The sequence below is a fragment of the Scatophagus argus genome, chromosome 6, assembly GCF_020382885.2.
Source record: "Scatophagus argus isolate fScaArg1 chromosome 6, fScaArg1.pri, whole genome shotgun sequence".
In the NCBI taxonomy this organism is placed as follows: domain Eukaryota; kingdom Metazoa; phylum Chordata; class Actinopteri; family Scatophagidae; genus Scatophagus; species Scatophagus argus.
In genome coordinates, this window is record NC_058498.1 from 20,436,727 (window position 1) to 20,454,970 (window position 18,244).

The 18,244-nt window shown below is 40.0% G+C and overlaps 1 protein-coding gene across 6 annotated transcripts in view; it reads left to right on the plus strand.

Annotated features, from left to right (window-relative positions):
* Positions 1–18,220, plus strand: part of LOC124060649 (cyclin-dependent kinase-like 5) — a 34,837-nt gene extending 16,617 nt beyond the window's left edge. For 3 of the 6 annotated variants that reach the window (XM_046391852.1, XM_046391853.1, XM_046391855.1), the window contains exons 4-19: positions 1,616–1,661; positions 1,785–1,921; positions 2,034–2,154; positions 2,827–2,886; positions 5,046–5,136; positions 5,247–5,436; positions 7,084–7,164; positions 7,908–8,074; positions 9,224–10,268; positions 10,696–10,797; positions 11,203–11,308; positions 12,557–12,680; positions 12,889–13,024; positions 13,208–13,330; positions 14,662–14,823; positions 14,922–18,220. In XM_046391852.1, the coding sequence (XP_046247808.1) occupies positions 1,616–1,661; positions 1,785–1,921; positions 2,034–2,154; positions 2,827–2,886; positions 5,046–5,136; positions 5,247–5,436; positions 7,084–7,164; positions 7,908–8,074; positions 9,224–10,268; positions 10,696–10,797; positions 11,203–11,308; positions 12,557–12,680; positions 12,889–13,024; positions 13,208–13,330; positions 14,662–14,823; positions 14,922–15,281 (3,051 nt within the window). In that variant the 3' untranslated portion in view covers positions 15,282–18,220. Of the gene's footprint in view, positions 1–1,615; positions 1,662–1,784; positions 1,922–2,033; positions 2,155–2,826; positions 2,887–5,045; positions 5,137–5,246; positions 5,437–7,083; positions 7,165–7,907; positions 8,075–9,223; positions 10,269–10,695; positions 10,798–11,202; positions 11,309–12,556; positions 12,681–12,888; positions 13,025–13,207; positions 13,331–14,112; positions 14,824–14,921 lie in introns of those variants that run through there. The other 3 variants (XM_046391856.1, XM_046391857.1, XM_046391858.1) reach the window with 3 other exon arrangements.
* The last annotated feature ends 24 nt before the right edge of the window (positions 18,221–18,244 follow it).

The window sequence follows — 18,244 nt, forward strand, 5'->3', positions numbered from 1 at the left end:
AAATGTGTCGTGGAACCTGGATGAAACTAAAGTTAAACTAAAGAGAAAATTTCATTAATTTCATTTTGAATTTAATTCCTTTTGAGTGAAGCTTTACTATCAAACACGCATAGCAATTAGCAAATGAGAAACCATAATGTCCTGACTCTGTGGGAAGTTTTGCATATAATGTCAGTTGAGGAACTGCATTTTAAAGAGCTATAAATGTTGGCTTCCTTATACCGACTGATTGCACTGTTATATCTGTTTGCTAAATATGAAATTAAAGCCAGGAGAGGCATTAGCTTAGATTAGCACAAAGCCTGGTGGACACAGCTAGTAGGTCAGCCTACCAGCACCTTTAAAGCTCATTAATTAACATATTATGTCTAGCTTGTTCAGTCTTGTCATCACTGTGATGTTCCCAGGCACCAGTGTACATGCTTACATGAGTAATGAATGAGTTAGATGTACAATACAAGCCTACAATTTCCAAGAGGTTTTTCCTCTATTAGTGAACAAAATCTAGACATACAACAGGTTATTTAATTTATACCCTACGGCGCATCATCTCCCTTCATTCAGACTACCTTGCATGTGCACAGTACAGTGATGTTCATGAAGTTGACCCTGCTGTGAGTCATCTTGTGTTTCTTTGTGTTGGGGGGAGGACTGACTGTTCACTGTGATCCATGTTGGAGTGATGCGATACTGCCTTTGGCTTTCTGAGAGGGGGAAACTGGAGCACAGCTCTGAGCCATAGGCAGAAATACCAGGTCTAACTAGGACATGTCGAGAAACGGGGCTAGTGGTGGGGCGTCTCAAGCAGAGAGCTTCATGCAGGGATGAGGAGAAGTGTCTCGGTTAAACAGTGACTCAGTGGTGATTAGGTCTGACTTTTTTATTTGTGTATTGCTGATTATTTAATGTCACTCATGCTTGTAAACAAGTGACATTTTTTACAGGATTTTTTCACAAGGTATAAACTTTCCTATGTGTGCCAGTCTTATTTGCACTGCAATTTAGCAGTGAATGATTTCTATGCATGTGACCCCTAAATGTGACAACATGTTTACTGGGGTTCTCATGGGGTGCATAACCTTTTATGTAATAGAATTTGTCAATACGACGGCAACTAAAAATTATATTAATTCTCGGTTTATTATTTAATCTCTCAATCTGTCTCTAAAACAGTCCAAATGTCCATCACAGTTTCCAAGGCTCCAAGTTTCTTCAAAAAAATGTTGTTTTAAAACTAACAAACCCCGAAGATATTTAGTTGATGATTAATCAGTAATTGATTAACTGACTAATCTTTACAGCTCTACACCAGATTGGAAGAGAGCTCTCTATTGTGAATGCTAATTTGTATGCAAACAGGCATTTAATTAGGTGTCTGCAAACATGTGTTTTATTATAGATTAAACCATTAATATCATTTTTGCCAAAGTCCTCACAACTAAATGTAAAACTGGTGTCCACTTATTATCACCTGTAATGGCAGTAGTAAAAGCAGGAATAGTAATCCTGCTGTGGTCTTTTCATCTCTGTTGTTGTGTTTAGTCATGATGTATTGACTGCAGCAATGAACAGTATGATTGATTTTTCACCAGTTTCTTTGTGCTTTTTATTGCAGGACACCAATGAAATTGTGGCCATTAAGAAATTCAAGGACAGTGAAGGTAAGAGAACAGCCAGTCCTCCTCATTGTTTTTTATTGTCAAACCATTCAGCATTTTTATTTGTGTTGGGATGCGTCCCATTTCCGTCTTTCATCATTCCCCATCTGTCTCACCTCCTTGCAGAAAATGAGGAGGTTAAAGAAACGACACTGCGGGAGCTTAAGATGCTCCGTACCCTCAAGCAGGAGAATATTGTTGAGTTAAAAGAGGCCTTCCGCAGAAGAGGAAAGCTCTATCTTGTCTTTGAGTATGTGGAGAAGGTAAGCTTCTTCTGTAGATTGTTCCTTTGTGAGGTCTAGACTTTCTTCTCATGCACTGTCACATAGTGTGGTGGTCATCTTGATTTTTTGGTGGTGTTTGTTTGTCTTTTAGAACATGCTTGAGCTCCTTGAGGAGTTACCCAATGGTGTGCCAACTGAGAAAGCACGCAGCTACATCTACCAGTTAATCAAAGCAATTCACTGGTGCCACAAGCATGACATAGTTCACAGGGGTAAAATCTTCATTTTCTTACTTTTTCACTTTATTATGACACACAATGGAAGAAATGGAGAGGGATGTGTTGCTGACAGTGTTGGTGAGGCAAAGATGAGACATTCTGATGATATTTGATCCTAAGCTAGAAGAGGCTCATGCAGGTCCACAGAGCACAGTATTTACCATTGCGTCATCACTGGGTGCCATCTGTTCTTACATTTTGAGGAGCTGCACATTGTAAGGGTAAAATAGTTCAAATGTATATGTCTGGATATTCACTAGCCCGCAGTGGCTACATAGATTTTCTGACATGTTGTAACCAACCACTTTATTGCTCACAAGATGCAAGCTTTTGGGCAAATCGGTCATAGCAGAGCAGGAAACCAGATGGCCCATTTGAGCTTTTGGCACAATGAATACGACACAGCAGGCATCCAAATGGCCTGTGGTATACCCAGGCACACATATGACAGTGTTATCCGGGGATTTGATGTATAAGTTATGGTATGTCTTTACTGTGAATATTTCTTGGAGTTCTTTTTTTCGTTTTTTTACAAAGATGCTATGAACTGAAAAGAATCTTATCATTCCAGTGAGACAGATTACAGATACAGAGGCAGGAATAATGGTAGAGGGAATGTAACAATGAAGCCCTTCGCCAACTAATCTTGTTGTTCTTCCTCTTCAGATATAAAACCAGAAAATCTTCTCATCAGCTCTGATGACGTCCTCAAGTTGTGTGACTTTGGTGAGCACATCCATCAAATACTCACACTGTAAGAGCTGTAAGGAAAGTGGCAAAACAGCCAAAGCTGTGATGGAAAAGGAGTATTTTCAACGCAGACTATATTTGGCTGAAGCCAGCGCTTCAGAGGGGCAGCAAGCAGGCTTCATCCAGTTATCTAAAGCTCTATGTGCAGCCCTCTCTTCTGGTTCTCAGGCTTCTGTCGTGTATTCTTCCCTCTTTTCAATTAATGAAACATGTTGGAAAACAAGAGAGTAATCATGCTTTGATTCAATCTGGTAGCGCCACAATAAAACAGGGGGAAATGGAAAACATGGCATAGCAAACATCATGTAGGCAATCTGGAGTGAGAGACTGAAGACCTGCTGTTTGCTCTGTGTCAGCCAAAGGCACTGAGAGAACAGACATAGGCCAAACAGACTCCTCTCTGAAGGTTTACATTTGGGATTATGTCTTGGTGTGCATTTATTTTAATTGTGTGTTGTTTCGATTTTGGATGTTGATGCAATCAAGTTTGAGAAATGAAAAAAAAAACCCATATATATACATATATATATATATATATATGAGTATATACAGTGTAAGCCAAAATAGTGTGTACACATATCAGGAAAAAAGGGAAATGCCATCTGTTGGGAAAACATCATACAACAGTACACAGTGTTGTCGTAATTTGATCAAACTTCGCAAGAGGTATCTATATGTATGGAAGTAGTATACAAATTAAATATTTATGCATGTTTTTCTTTTCCTTACACACATTATTTTGGCTGACTACATATGAGGAGATTGATACCACTCTCATGTCTGTATGCTAAGTATGAAACTACATCCAGGAGATGATTAGCTTAGCTTAGCATAAACATGAGTTCAAAAACTGCTTGCCAGCACTTGTAATGCTATAATAAATTAACTCAGGATGTAACATGTCAATTAGTGAGTTTTAGGGCAACTGCAATTTCTTTTTCCTTTTTTCTTTTTTCTTTCTCTTTTTTTTTTTTTTTTTGTGTTTTACCTTTGAGCAGACATAGACTAGCTGTCTCCTATTTTTTCTGGTTTGTATGCTAAGCGAAGATAACTTCTTCTTCTGGCTCTAACTTCATATGTTGTGTCTAGACGTGAGAGTGATATTGATGTTTTCATTAAATGTAAAGGAAATAAGCTTGTTTCCCAAAGGCCCGAACTACTCACTGATAACTATTACATTATGTTACAAATTTCTATATAGTTTATAGTCATGCTCTAGGATTCTAAAAATTAGTTCAGAAATGGTAAATATAAGACTATAGGCAGCAGCCACTTAGCTTCACTCAGCACAAAGACTGGAACCAGGGGGAAACCACTAGCTCTGTCAACAGGTAAAAGAAACAAATCAGCCTACCTACTAAAACTTACTAAATAACATGTCTTGTTTGTTTAATCCATACAAAAACTGAACTACATAGCATGTTAGTTAGGGAGCTTTAGAAGTTCTGGTAGACTTCTTAAATTTGTTCGGGATAGCTGTTTCACATTGTTCTCTGTGTGTAAATGTAATGATGTTTATTCATCTAGATTGCTTTGGTGTGAATTGCTGAGTTTAGGAGACGTGTTGTGTAGTTGAAAGAATGCTGACACGAAACTCCTCACAACAAGGTCTGTGGATTATCTTGAATAACCAGGTCACATTTCTTTCATTGTTGTGAGACAGTGATTTGTTTTTCAAATGTGTTTTTTGGTGCATTGAGTACCACAGATGAAATGCCTTTTAGTTCCTTTATATTTGAAAGAAGACAGACATCTCTATGACCAATAGCTCCAAAGCTCTGCAGCTTACACCGAAACAGTCTAGATGAATAAAGAGTACAACAGGTAAGAGGAAGAATATGTATTTTTAATTTCAGGGTGAACTGTCCCTTTAAAATCTTAATGACTGGATTAAACAATATTCAGCATTAATATGGCTACTTTTACCACTACAATGTCTCACAAGAGGGCTCATCATCTCTCTTATATGAGTGCAGCTTTTTTTTAACTCAACTACTTCATAACTTACACCTCTGAAACATAACAGGTGTCTAGGGAGGTGCCCGACTAAAATCATTTTAAGGTGTCTCAGCGTGTAGAGCATATCAAACAGCTCCTCATTATACTATATTGCTTCCTCTGTCTTCTCTCTCCAGGCTTTGCTCGTAATCTCTCTGAGGGGACGGATGCCAATTACACTGAATATGTGGCCACTAGATGGTACCGCTCTCCAGAGCTCCTGCTTGGGTATGTCCGGTATAACCTTTTCCAAGTCACTACACTGACATACTGTATACTTTAAGTAGCTATTCTTATGCCTGGCCTTAATGACCAGCCCCTTAAATTTCTGGTAACAGGGCTCCTTACGGGAAGGCAGTGGACATGTGGTCAGTGGGCTGCATCTTAGGAGAGCTGAGTGATGGGCAGCCTCTGTTCCCGGGAGAGAGTGAGATTGACCAGCTCTTTACCATCCAGAAGGTGTTGGGACCCCTGCCACCAGAACAAATGAAGCTCTTCTATAACAACCCCCGCTTCCATGGACTGCGGGTAAACATTCTCTACCCCAGTGTGCACTGTGCATCACACTGCTGACCATCCCCTCCTTGTTGATCTTGTTGCTGCTCGTTTCCTTGTCTTCCATCATTCTCAACTTGATCTTCTGTCTCCTGTGCTGTCTCTTTATGCCTCCTCCTCTTCTTCCCTTATTTATTTTCTCCCCCTGCTATGTCTCTGTTTGATTTTTTTCTTTTCTGTTGGCTGAGTTTGCTGTGCCGTGACTGATTGGATCACAATGACTCATCATGTATCACGTATCCTGTATGCTCTGTGAAGGAAGGCTGTGATGTCTTCTGTGGCAGGCTGGTGGTACAACAGACCCGGGTCGTCCTTCCCTTCTCCTGTCTGCCCACGCTTTAGGATATAATTATTAGTCTACAAACTACCCCCTTTGAATGCCTGACAAGGAATACCTGCTGATAAAGACCCTGTTTGATAATACTGCATTTTTCAATTTTGGTATTCTCTGGGGGTTTAAAAATTGGTTAATGATAATGGTAATGTAGGAAAATTTAGCTGTAGCAAGCCTAAATTCTGTATTTCTGCTCGTGAATACATGTAAGTTGTTGTTCTACAGTAAACTGCTCTCTCCAGTAAGACAGGCATATGTCAGAAAGGCTTGAATAAATATCTAGTGACTGCTATTGTTAGTAGTTGCTCTGGGGAAAAAAAAAAAAAAATCTATGTTCTCCTCAACCTCTCTATGCCTGTCGTCATTTAAATGAGTAGAGTGTCACCCTGATGGACATTCATGTTTAAGGCACTCTCTCATAGTGAAATTATCATAATAATAGCAGAGAAGACCACGAGAAGGGAGAGTGAAGGTAGGAAGGGGCGTGAATGAACCATAAAAACTGTTTATTGAAATATTAATGTATCAGACCAACAAGAAACCACTCAACACTTGTGAGTGAACACAGGATGTTTGATTGTTGCTTTATCACGTTATCCACCTACGATGTGCTTTCTGCAACACTTGCAAATGTGTGATGTAAAAAGAACAGCTTCTGGACGTGTTTGTGAAGCAGTAGATTCACAATAGCCAGAAGAGAGATACTGTCAAAGTGAAACTTTGACATAGGAAGACTGAATGTTGAGAGCAAGCACATGCAACAGTGCTCTTGTGATTCAGTAAACAGTGTTTGCAAAATGTAATTTCAGGAGTAGCAGCATCTGCAAAATCCGTAAAATTAGAAAGTCAAATATTAAAAGACAAAGTGGTGTGTGGGGCCACTTTGTATTAGTTAGATTAGATTACTTTTAGATAATGTTATTCATTCGGACTGCCTTTTTAAGCAACATTTTTTGATCAGTTCAATTCCATATCGGTATAAACCTAAAGATATTTCAATAACGAAACAACCTGCTGATTTAACCTGCTGATCTTTGAAGTGATTTGTGACGCTCCCTCTTTTTCTTCCCTTTCTCTTCCATCAATAGCCCATTTGTCTTACTGATGTTAATGTTCAGGTAGTTAACATGAATGACAATAACAAAAACTAGTTTATTACGCTTTAGTCTACACACAAACAGGTGGCTGATGTTGCTGGTCTTTCTGATTATTCATTCATTTATCACTTGGACATTTGTTGTGGCTACATTTTTGGCTGTACTATTACCCACTGTTTCTTGTCCTAGTTTCCTGCTGTGAACCACCCCCAAACCTTGGAGCGAAGATACTTAGGAATCATCGGTGGAGCCCTGCTGGACTTGCTAAAGGTAGGGATCACAGGTCTGGCAAAGCTGCTATGCAACAGGGATGTTTTGAGTTTTTTTTTTTTCTCAATTCATTCCTGCTTACAAGCCATGACAAAAAGCTACTCTTTAGCCGTATAAACTGTCAATTTTCATAAACTTGAATCTGCTAATTGCATCATTATCATCGTGTTTATGTCGTGACTGCGCGATGCCTCTTCACTACTTCAGCATCTCTCAGCTCATATCCTTGTTCCAGCACTGCTGTTATTGCTGTGTCTGCACTGTAAACAGGAGCTCCATGTCAAGAATGTGGGCTGTGCTTCTGCACTTGCGCTTTTCCCAGTAGAAAATGACTCACTGCTAACATAATGTCATCTCAGGACTGACTTCAGCAAGGACGGGCATTTCTCTCTCATTACTTATCAGACTTTCTGGAGTTTTGGTTTTGGTTGGAAATTAGTTTCACAAAATATACTTGCTAATTCCTAATGCAAGGCTGCCTGGCCTGCATGGAGTAATTGTCTGTGTTATTAGATCTATTCTTGCCCTGAGAGAGTGAGAAAAGCAAAAGACACATGTCAGAAATCATATTTCACATCATTTGGCTTGTTTGAAGACACAATTAAATGTAGCAGCAGTCTGACTTTCATGATAATGGAAATGAGTCATAATAGCATGACTGTTTCAGTTCACTTGTGAGTTCTGGCTGTTCGGGGTGTCTCAAGGACTCACGGGCTCCTTCTGTGTGTGTGTGTGTGTGTTAGAACCTGCTACTGCTGAACCCAACGGAACGCTTTCTCACGGAGCAGAGCCTGAACCACCACGCCTTTCAGACCCTGCGGCTGGTGGAGCGGCCCGGCCCACCCACACCTACACCTGTACGCTCCTCCAAGAGAAAACCTCACCATGGAGACAACACCACCCCCAGCAGGTCAGCAGTGAGAACTATAGCCAGTTTAAGCTTGCCAGTGTCAGTGTTTTTCTTAAGCAACCTAAATGGTTGTTTTCAGACTGTTATCAGTTTCCCACGGGGATCAATAAAGTATTCTGATTTGGATTCGGATTCTGATCTGCAGCAGTCACTGTGCAGTGACGTTTTTGCAGTGTGTTGCCCTTTGTGACAGGATTCAGAGTTTTTCTGTTGGTTTGGTTTTGTTCTACCATATAGCATAGAATTTCACACGTATAGTCACCAGAACAACAAGCACACACAAAAAGACTCAATCCGCGATGAAACATGAACATGCAGAAACACAAAGTTAAACAAAATATAAAACAAACAAGGTGTTATGCTTAACCACAAGTGTGGCTCAGGTTAAAGACAACTAAAAGTTTAAACATCGTATTGTTGTCATGCCCTTTACCCAAATCATGGTAACAGCAAAGTCCGCTGGGCCCCTGCTACGTTACCATTATTTACAGTAGATACAGTATTACTCATCATACAAATATAACTTAATTTAAATTTAACACTTCTTACTGTGTTGGGTTCTTTCAGTATAATAAATACATTATATAATTTCATTTTGTATAATCTATTAGCAGGACTGTTGTTTCTTTGTAAGACTGTGGTAATAACTTACATATGTAGTCAGTTTGTGATTATATCATGGCTATAAATTCTAAAGAGTAAGTTAGTAAGATACTCTATGACCTTGTACTGAACTCTGTTGTAGGTGACAGTTTACTGTTTGCGGCACAAAATGTAGGGAGTTTAGTATGCACTAGACATGTGCTTAATTTTAACATTACTACACGACTAAACACGCTTTCTGTATCAAAGTCACATTTTGTACCCACTAACACAGCTGAATCACCACATACAGACAGAACTCATAATCAGCTGCAGATAAAATCAGTTACTTATATTAGAAAGAGAAAGCAGGAGTCTGAAGACTCACCCCTGTGCAACACCACTTGTGATCACTCATTATCATTAATTACTAGGTTATCACACCCAGTAACTTCCAATTTATTGAATGATTAATTCTAAATGTATTAAATAATCACGATGAAACACTAAATGCTTCATATACAGTATGTTGATGTTATCCTTTCTTTCTGCTCTTTCTGCTCTCAGGAGCCATGGGGGAAAGAGCTCAGGAAGCCACCGCTCCAGCAGCAGAGAGTGCTCTAGCCTTCCCCGGCACGAAGACCTTCACCCCAGCAACGATGGCTTTCTCAACGGCAACATGCCTGCAGCAATCAACCTCAGTCCCACTCTGCATCCTAAGAACTACCAGCCGCCGATCTACAACCATTCCACCTCATGCAACATGGACCTGGCCAGCAGCAACCTGCCACATCTGCTCAGCCCTGGCGAAACCAAGAGCAAGGGTGACTTTGAGATGAACCTGGGGTCCAAAGTGTCCGACGGCCCCGGAGCAAAGTACCTCAAATCCAACTTCCGTTCACAGCAGAACCGTCATTCTTTTGTGGAGGGGAAGACCAACACACTTCAATCAGGGGAGAAACACGGTCGACACAGCTACATGGAGTCCCATAGCTCCACGCCCTCATCCTCCAAGTTCGCCTACCTGAATTTGTCCAAGAGCTATGGCACACTTAGTGATGCCAAGTCCGTGGGGAACTTAAATGAGATACATCTTTATGCAGATGAGCCTACATCTCGCTATTTTCCCTCAAGCTGCCTCGACCTCACAGCCCCAAGCAGCCCGGCAGCCCGCCGGGTGGACAGGCTGGGGCCTGGCACAGCCGGCAGAGGAAGCATGCGCTCTGAGAGAGAGAGCAACACCCTGGACTCGTCCTACAGGCGCTCCTCCACTCGCCACAAGGCTTCAGAGGAGACTAAATCACCGGATGCCCTAGACCCTGGGGAAGGTGGGGTCGAAAGGAGCCATGCTCACTCTCTGTCAGCCCCGCATGACCCTCTCTCTTACGGTCAGGGATACACCAGCCCGTTTTCCTCCCAGCAGCGGCCACACCGCCACTCCATGTACGTACGGAGGGACCACCAGAGGACACACGGGGCAGATGAGGGGCTGGCAGTGGGACAGGGCGTGCCCACCAGAGCCAGCAGCCTCCAGCTCCTGTCTCCACAGCTGCAGCACCGCACGCTGCCTCGCCACTCTGGGGGCTCCTCCAGAGAGGAAGACATGAGCAGGGTCAGTCATCAGCCCACGGCAAACCACTCCAACCTTCGGGAAAGCCTAAGCCCACATGATCTAATCGTATCAAATGCCTACACCAGGTTGTGTTGGATAACTCAACTTCCACAACAGTGTGGCCAGGATTTATTCTGGTGGCATCTGAAAATATCATGATCTGTGTTCAGGTTTTCATCCAGATCTTTTTAGTCAGTTTTCCAGGTTTATAGGAATGGCAGGATTAACACAAGCTTCATCCTATGAACATTGCAAGTGTTCAGAGTGTTGGTTTCTTGTTAGGATATACAGTAAATATTACCTGTATATTTATATATACTGTATATACACATATAGTATATATATGTGTAGGTGTATGTGCGTGTATTTGTATGTGTGTGTTGCAATGCTGAGCTCACATCATGCTTCATCATGTCTCCATCAACAGAGCGAACAGGCACCCACTGAGGTCACCCACAGCAGACCCCCAATAAGGGACTCCACAAGGGACAACACCGCATCTTTTCACACACAGCGGCAAAAAAGCGAGGTCCGACATTCTGCCTGCACCCACCATTCCCCACCCACATCCGCACTCTCAGTAGACTGGATGTGGGTGGATACTGCTGTCATGAACTGCTCTCTCTCTCTTTTTCTGTCTCTGTGCATCAGATGCCTCTCATTTTCTCTGTGTGCTTTGCTTCCCTTTAATGTGACTACTTGTGACTGGCACAGTCAAGCTTGTCATTGGAGCACATTTCAGTTTGATTCTGGAATTTATACCCTGTACAGATTTTGTTTTACTGTAATGACTGCTTGTAAACCAACCAATCAAACAATCCCCTTTTTTCTTGTTCTTTCAGGTAAATAAAATATCAGCTCACATAGAGAGGCATGCAGAGCAGATGGCCTTTAGTGTTTTTTGACTGTGACTAGGTTTTCTGTTGTGACTCAGGTTGGTTTATATCATGACCAGCAAACAGAAGATGGAGGATCTTCCAAAGAGAACCGCAACATTTACAGTGAATCCATGCCTAGGAGGGTGGGCAGCTTCTACAGAGGTTGGTTTAGTCACACTGATATTTCTGACCGTGTCTTTCTTTCTTTCACTGCACTGTGGAGATCAAGTTGTCATTTCACCTTTAAGCGTCAAGCAGTGCAGCAAACTGCAGTCAAGTCAGATCATTTACTGCAGTCAAATCATTTTCTTACATATGTATGTCCATTGATCAGGTCTCACTTAAACTCACTATGGGAAGAATTTTTGTGATTATAGCATTCAAATACTGTTCACACCTTTACTAGATTTTTGAGCCAGATGTTTGCGAGTTTTAAAATCTTTAAAAAGATTCTTGAAAAAAAATGAACACTGTTTGACATTAATCTATTGCACAGTGGCACTTTGAACTAAATGCTAACATCCATATGCTAACGTGCTTGCAATGCCAATATTAATGTCAATATTGTTCACCATTTTAGTTTTGCATGTCAGCTTCCTAACATTGCTAATTATCACTTTCATAAGTACAGCTGAGGCTGGTGGGAGTGTCTTAATTTGTACAGGTAGTTGGTCATAAACCCAAGTATTAGACAAACTAAACATTTGACCTGATAATATCCCTAGATAAAAAGTTTACCAGATCATCACGGGTATTAAATTCTATAAATGTTGTGATAATGTTGTTAGCATGAATTCTTTTGTCCCTGATAATCATCACGTAACGGAGATGCCTTTTTTCAATTCATTTTATACTGACGTTTGTTGTTACTTAATGGCCGATATGTGTGCTACTAATGTATACAAGCTGGTTTTTAAGTTGTTCATGTGGTAAGATGACAGTCCGGCTGAAAAGTTGTTACATCTGTTGTTTTCCACCCATTCATGTTAGTGTCCAAGTTACATGGGGATAATTGAGTGCACTGGCTGTCTGCCGCATCGTCTTTTTGATACTGTCACAAAGGGACACCATAGTTCAAAATTTTAAAATTCTACACAGTGGCATTGATTAATGGGAACCAATGTTCTGTTGTGTTGTTGCGTTGTTATTTATGAGATCTTTGCTGGAAATTACTACAAAATCACTGCAGTCCTCTGCTGTATTTGGTGTCTTCTTTTACTTATGTCGATTGGAAGAAAAATGTTTTATTTTATTTTATTTTAAATACATAGAGTATGTTACCTGCCTAAATGTAAACAGCTGGTGTAATTGGTATAGGCTGAAAAAACAGATAGAAAATTGTATTATTTTTCTCATTTTTCTCTGTGCTATAAAAGGTGAATGAAGGTGTTTGTTGTGCTTGTTGAACAGTTCCTTCTCCCCGGCCAGACAACTCCTTCCATGATAGCAGGGGTCAGAGCCGGGGCTCTGGCCTGTCCTCAGATGGCTCAGGTTTGACGAACCACTCCAAACGTCAGTCAGCGTTTGACCCTTGGTAACTTTATTTGTTTACCAGAGAATATCATCTGTAGCTTGAGTTACCTTGACAGCAACACAAATTTGCTCATTGTACAGGGCGTTGCTCTGTGAAACTGGCTAATTAAATTTCACACTGGTCACATAACATGGTGGCTAACGGAAGTTTAAAGAGTTTAAAGACATTGTATTTTCTTGTGTTCAGTACTGTTTTGCTTTATTTTCAGGACTGGCCCAGATACTGTTGTGTTGAACCCCTCAGAGCCATCCAAAGAAAAAGAGAAGCAAGGTTTCTTCAGAGCAATAAAGAAGAAAAAGAAAAAATCTCAAATGGTAACTTGCATGTCAAGTACCTCTGAGGATGTAAGCCATGTCTGGATGCATTATTTCATGCATATGTCTGTCTACACATTGTATTTCCTCCTCTGCTTTTCAAATGTCTAATGCTTTGGCCTTACTAGCACATTTACCGAAATGTAAAATCATTTCTTCTTGTTGTCCTGTGTGTCATGTTTCCCTGTGCCACCATGTTCCTCTGTATTACAGATGCAAGTCCCTGATGGAAGGCCTCCTGTCATCAAGAAATGTCTTTTCCCTCTGTTTAGCCCAAAGAATAGCATAAAGCATAGTTCCTCTGTGAGAGTCCTCCCTGTAGTGTCCTCTTCCATGGTACATGCTGTTATACACAGTCCTACTCATTTGCTAACTCAGTGCCACCCATCTGACATTGCATGCATTAACACTGCTTTGTTGTTTCATATTAAGCTTGTTTTCAGTGTTTTTCTTGGATCATTTTATAATAATAATGGCACGAGGATGGATGGAATGGAACGAGTTAAACATAAAAAACATATACCAGTCAGATCCATCTATGCAAGTATGTTATCAGTGCAACTCTTAACCGCTATTAAAAATAAGGACATAAAGTGCCTATTTTGAATGATTGTTGGTGTTGCATAGAAAATAATGCATGGAAATTTCAGTTTAATGAAACACACGGCTGTTCACAAGTCTGTCTTTGTCCAGTAAAATGAATGGATCTGGCTGGTCGTCTTCGTGTTGGGTCTGTTTGATTCTGATGAGTCGACACTGATTTCAGCCACAGCCCTAAAAGCATGTCTCTGGTTATGAGCTGAGGATGAACTAGAGCGCTCAGGCTTTGCTTAAGCACATGAGATTTTTGTGTGCCTGGTTACACTCACGTGAAGCTTAACTGCTTACTGACTTCACACAGAACCATTTGATCAACTTCTCTGCCATTCAATGTGTATCTAAACCTGCGACATGATTATAGAGCACAGATCAGAAAGAGTTTCATATGTATTAAATATACAAGCTACAACGTTTTGACATGTTAAACTAACTGATGTCTCTGTGGCAGTAATGGTTCAGCATAGCACAGGTGTATTGCGACTCTTTCTTCCCCTCACATTTCTATTTATATGTGACAGACTGTTCAGATGCTGAGAGGGGGTTACAGCTGATGACAGAGCACAAATAAACACAATCTGGCCAGGAAGAAGCAGGCAGTCAGACTCAGAGTTGGTGGAAAAATAGTGTTTGCTGCAAAAACAGTAGATTTTTTCCTTTCATAGACAGAAGGAGTTGTCTCTTCTCCTCAGGTCAGTGAATGCTTAGGGTCTCTGGCATCAGATGCATGTTATGTTATAATTTTTTTATGGCTTAACTGCACAACAGCCAAAAACAACTTTAGACTAATGTCTGTGGAAAATGAATGCACTTAAACGTAAAGGACATGCATGAAACGCACTTGTATTTTCTTAAGTACATTTTTGCTTTTAGCAGCTCGCAGTAGTTTGCACGCAGTGGAAAGATTTGCCGTGAATATCTTCTCAGAAATTATTCAAATTAGCACATTGAGTGTGTGTCTTGATGTCTCTTACAGCGTGTGGACCTACCTTGGTCATAAAGTTTAATCTTAAAGTTTGAAATTGTTAGTTTGGACAGGATAAGTGATCTCTACACCCAATGTGTGAAAGGTTCCCAGTGAAGGGGTGGACACAGTTATCCAGAAGTCCACCAGGTCCTCCGGTCACCAGAGCAGCCGCCACAGGTCCCGTGACAAGAGCAGAGACCGGGACCAAGAGCGAGACCGAGACAAGGACTGGCCACCCGAGAAACTGTCCGATTCGCACTCTCCAGTAAGTCTCAAAGAAAAAATAGAAAGATTTTTGCATGTTGTTTTTAAACATTGCATTGAAATAAATAGTTTATCTGTAATGTTTGGTGTCCCTCTCAGAGTCAACCATTGAAGTCTCTGCGTAAGCTCCTGCACCTTTCATCCTCATCCTCCAACCAAACTGCACAGTCTGATATGCGTTACCAGCCGCTGCCTAATCCAGCCTCTGCTCAAGGTGGATTCACAGAAAGCCGGGGTCACTCAGGGGTCAGCACGCCCCAGCTCAAGAGCCGACAGGCAGCCTATCCGCTGCCCGGGCAGCTGGAGTCCGGCTGGCACACATCTGCCCTGGGCCGCCCAGAGGGCAACCCCTACCCAGAGCAAATGAGCATCAAGGGAGGCCAGAATGGGCATGGCTTTGGACGCCCCACCCGGTCTCGTATGCCAAATCTCAACGACCTGAAAGAGACAGCTCTGTGATATCCATCACCTCACAGGTTTCAGATCGACTTCAGACTCCTCTGTTTCCCCACTGTTGCTCCTACGTGTCCCATGCGTAACAATACACCTGCTGAATACACACACACAAAAAATGCAGACATCAAACCTTGAGTTTTAAACACTGCTTGCAAATAGGCCAAAAGCCTTTATGTCTTCATTTTTTTAAAGCTTCCAAGTTTGATAGACTTTATATTATTACTGCTGTAATTCTGATTATAATTTGTATTATAAAGTAAATATATTACAAATTAAATATATATAAATGGATAGATAAAGTGTAGATTTTAAGTGTAAGTATTTTTGTTTCTATTTAATATAGAAATATAGTACATTTTACTGCGTAGTATTTCCTTAAGACTATCTAAGGCATTCTAAATAAGTAAAGTTTATCAGTTGTTACAGTAGAAACTGTTAATGTCAGTAACTTGTATTCATCTCACCCAGGATTGTAACTCTTTGTCCAAGCTGTCTTGCCTTTGGATGTGCTCTGTCATACTGGTTACAGATGCTCAAATGTGCAACTGAAAGTCAAAGCAGTCTTGTTCTTGAAAATATAGCTGTAGTGCATTTTTTCTTAGTTGTCACAGACAATCTAAAAGCTTAAATATACTTGTTCTTTTTTTAGGATGTTTCAGTTTTTTATGTGTTTTTGTAATGCAGCCATTTTGGACACTACGGTGCCATAAACAGACAGAAACCTTAACCGACATTGCCCTCTGTAGGAGATAGTGAAGCACTGCATCTACTGTTTTCTGACTGAAATGCACTAACATTTAGGCACTGACTTTCCATGCACAATGTGTGTATATCATCATTTTCATGTATATTATTAACAAATGTTGTACAATTAACACTATGGTTACACCTCACTTATTTTAAAGACAATTCACATAAAAACTGCTCCTTATGCAGACTATACCAATGGCTCCTTTTGGTAGTGATGTAATCTAAAACTATTTACTGAAATGTTTATTTATGTAAACGTGTTATGAAGCACTCTTAGCGATAAACTATACAGTAATAAAACACTGATATTTTGGCCTGCTGCAAAGTTCAAGGATCCATTTAATGAAAAGGAGTTGAAGTTGATACAGAAGACTGCGATTCTCTCTGATAACTTCCCTCACTACCAGGGTTCAAGGAAGTCTGTCTGTTGCTCATTTCTCACCAAAAGATTTCATTAAACAACTTTCAAATGGTTCTATTTTTAATCAGTTAAGGAATGTACAAATACATCCAAAATATACAACGTTTAACTGCTGTAAAAATGTATTTTAAATAACATGAATTTCTTTTTTTTTTTTTTTTTTTTTTCGAATCATTATTACAGGGTAATTTTTACAGCAGCTAAAGGAACACTAAAGCCATTCTGGATGTAGAAGTACAGTGCTTCCCAACTTTCACTGTCATGTCAGAAGAACTCAAGTACCCTTTTATTAACATCATGTTTCAAAAGTGTTCATTGGAATTTGTCAGAAAATAGATACTATTTAACACAACTGGTTATATGAAAATGTAAGTTAAAGTATTTTTCATGCAGATGAACTGTTGTCTTAGTTTGGTCAAGTTTACGTCTGTATTGCTGTCACTTGAAGTAGTTGTGGCGGTTTCAGCCATATATTCAGCATCTTTAGCTAGCTGTTTCAACTGTTAATCCATGAAGTACACTTAACTATTCAAACTGTTTATTCATATATTCAGTCACTGTTTTAACATGTATCCATTGGTTGTAGTTGTTTCATCCATGCATTCATTTCTTTTAACTTTCAACCATTTTACCATTTCTCCATTTTATGCCAGCTGTTTAACTAAATTCAGCCATTTGGCCATCACTTTAGCTAAATATTTCAACTTTTCTTCCATTTCTTTTCAGCTTTTTCACCATTTGTCCATTACATTTATACTAACTAACTTTTTTGTCTGTTTGTATATTTGCTAGCATTTGTTTATTCATTAGTTTGAGCAATGTATTCGAACTATTTACACATTACTTTTAGCAGGTTGTTTGAACGGTTGGTCCATTACATTTAACTATTTCATGCACTTATCCAATACTTTTAGGTAACTTCTTACACTTCGAATTTTTTTTATGTCGTCTCAATTGAATTTACGTGGCAATCTCAAATCAGTTATATCTCAACAGGTATCACATCTTTTTTAAACAAGTCATAATTTCTCTACATTTTTTCATTGTAACACTTCTTTCAAATACCCCCTGGACTGCACTCCTGTTTGGGAATCACTGTACTAGTGTATTTGTAACTGATTGCACGTGCCGAACCACTTGGGACAAGCTTTTGAGAAATCTTAATGGAACCACAGTGGGGGCAGAAGCCCTTTGCTGTAACATTGTTGTCTGCCTGAGATAAAGTGCCATGAAAGTAGCTTGGCAAAAATAAATCCTAAGCTTTTTAGTGTTGCACTTTGAAGAGACTGTGTGGCTCAGCAATATTTCTCTGACTCTGTAAATTCTTCCTCACTTCATGTACATTATGTGCCCAGTGTGTGAAGACTGAAACACAGGGACCTGAGGGACCCACAGTAACACGCTGAGTCCAGACATGACCGTGACGTATTGTGCATTGTGCATCTGTAAGGACTGTGCACACTCTGTATTTGACACAATACATTTCTCTCTTTGGATTATTGTTTAACTGTAGAAGCACTGTGTATTATATTAATACTGATGTGTGACTACTTGTTTGGTAATATTTATAACAGAAGATGTTTATCAACTGTTTAAATGAAATCAAGTATTACGTTTGTGCTTTTATTACAGACACAAATTAGTAGCATAGTCAGTGTTTATCTGCTTTTTTTTTTCAACAGAGAACGTAAACCAACAAATGAATGCTTAATAATTTTAGAATATTCATGTTTACATATGTAATAGTAAATCTCAAATAAAACAAACTCACTTGATTTGACAAATGTGTCGAAAC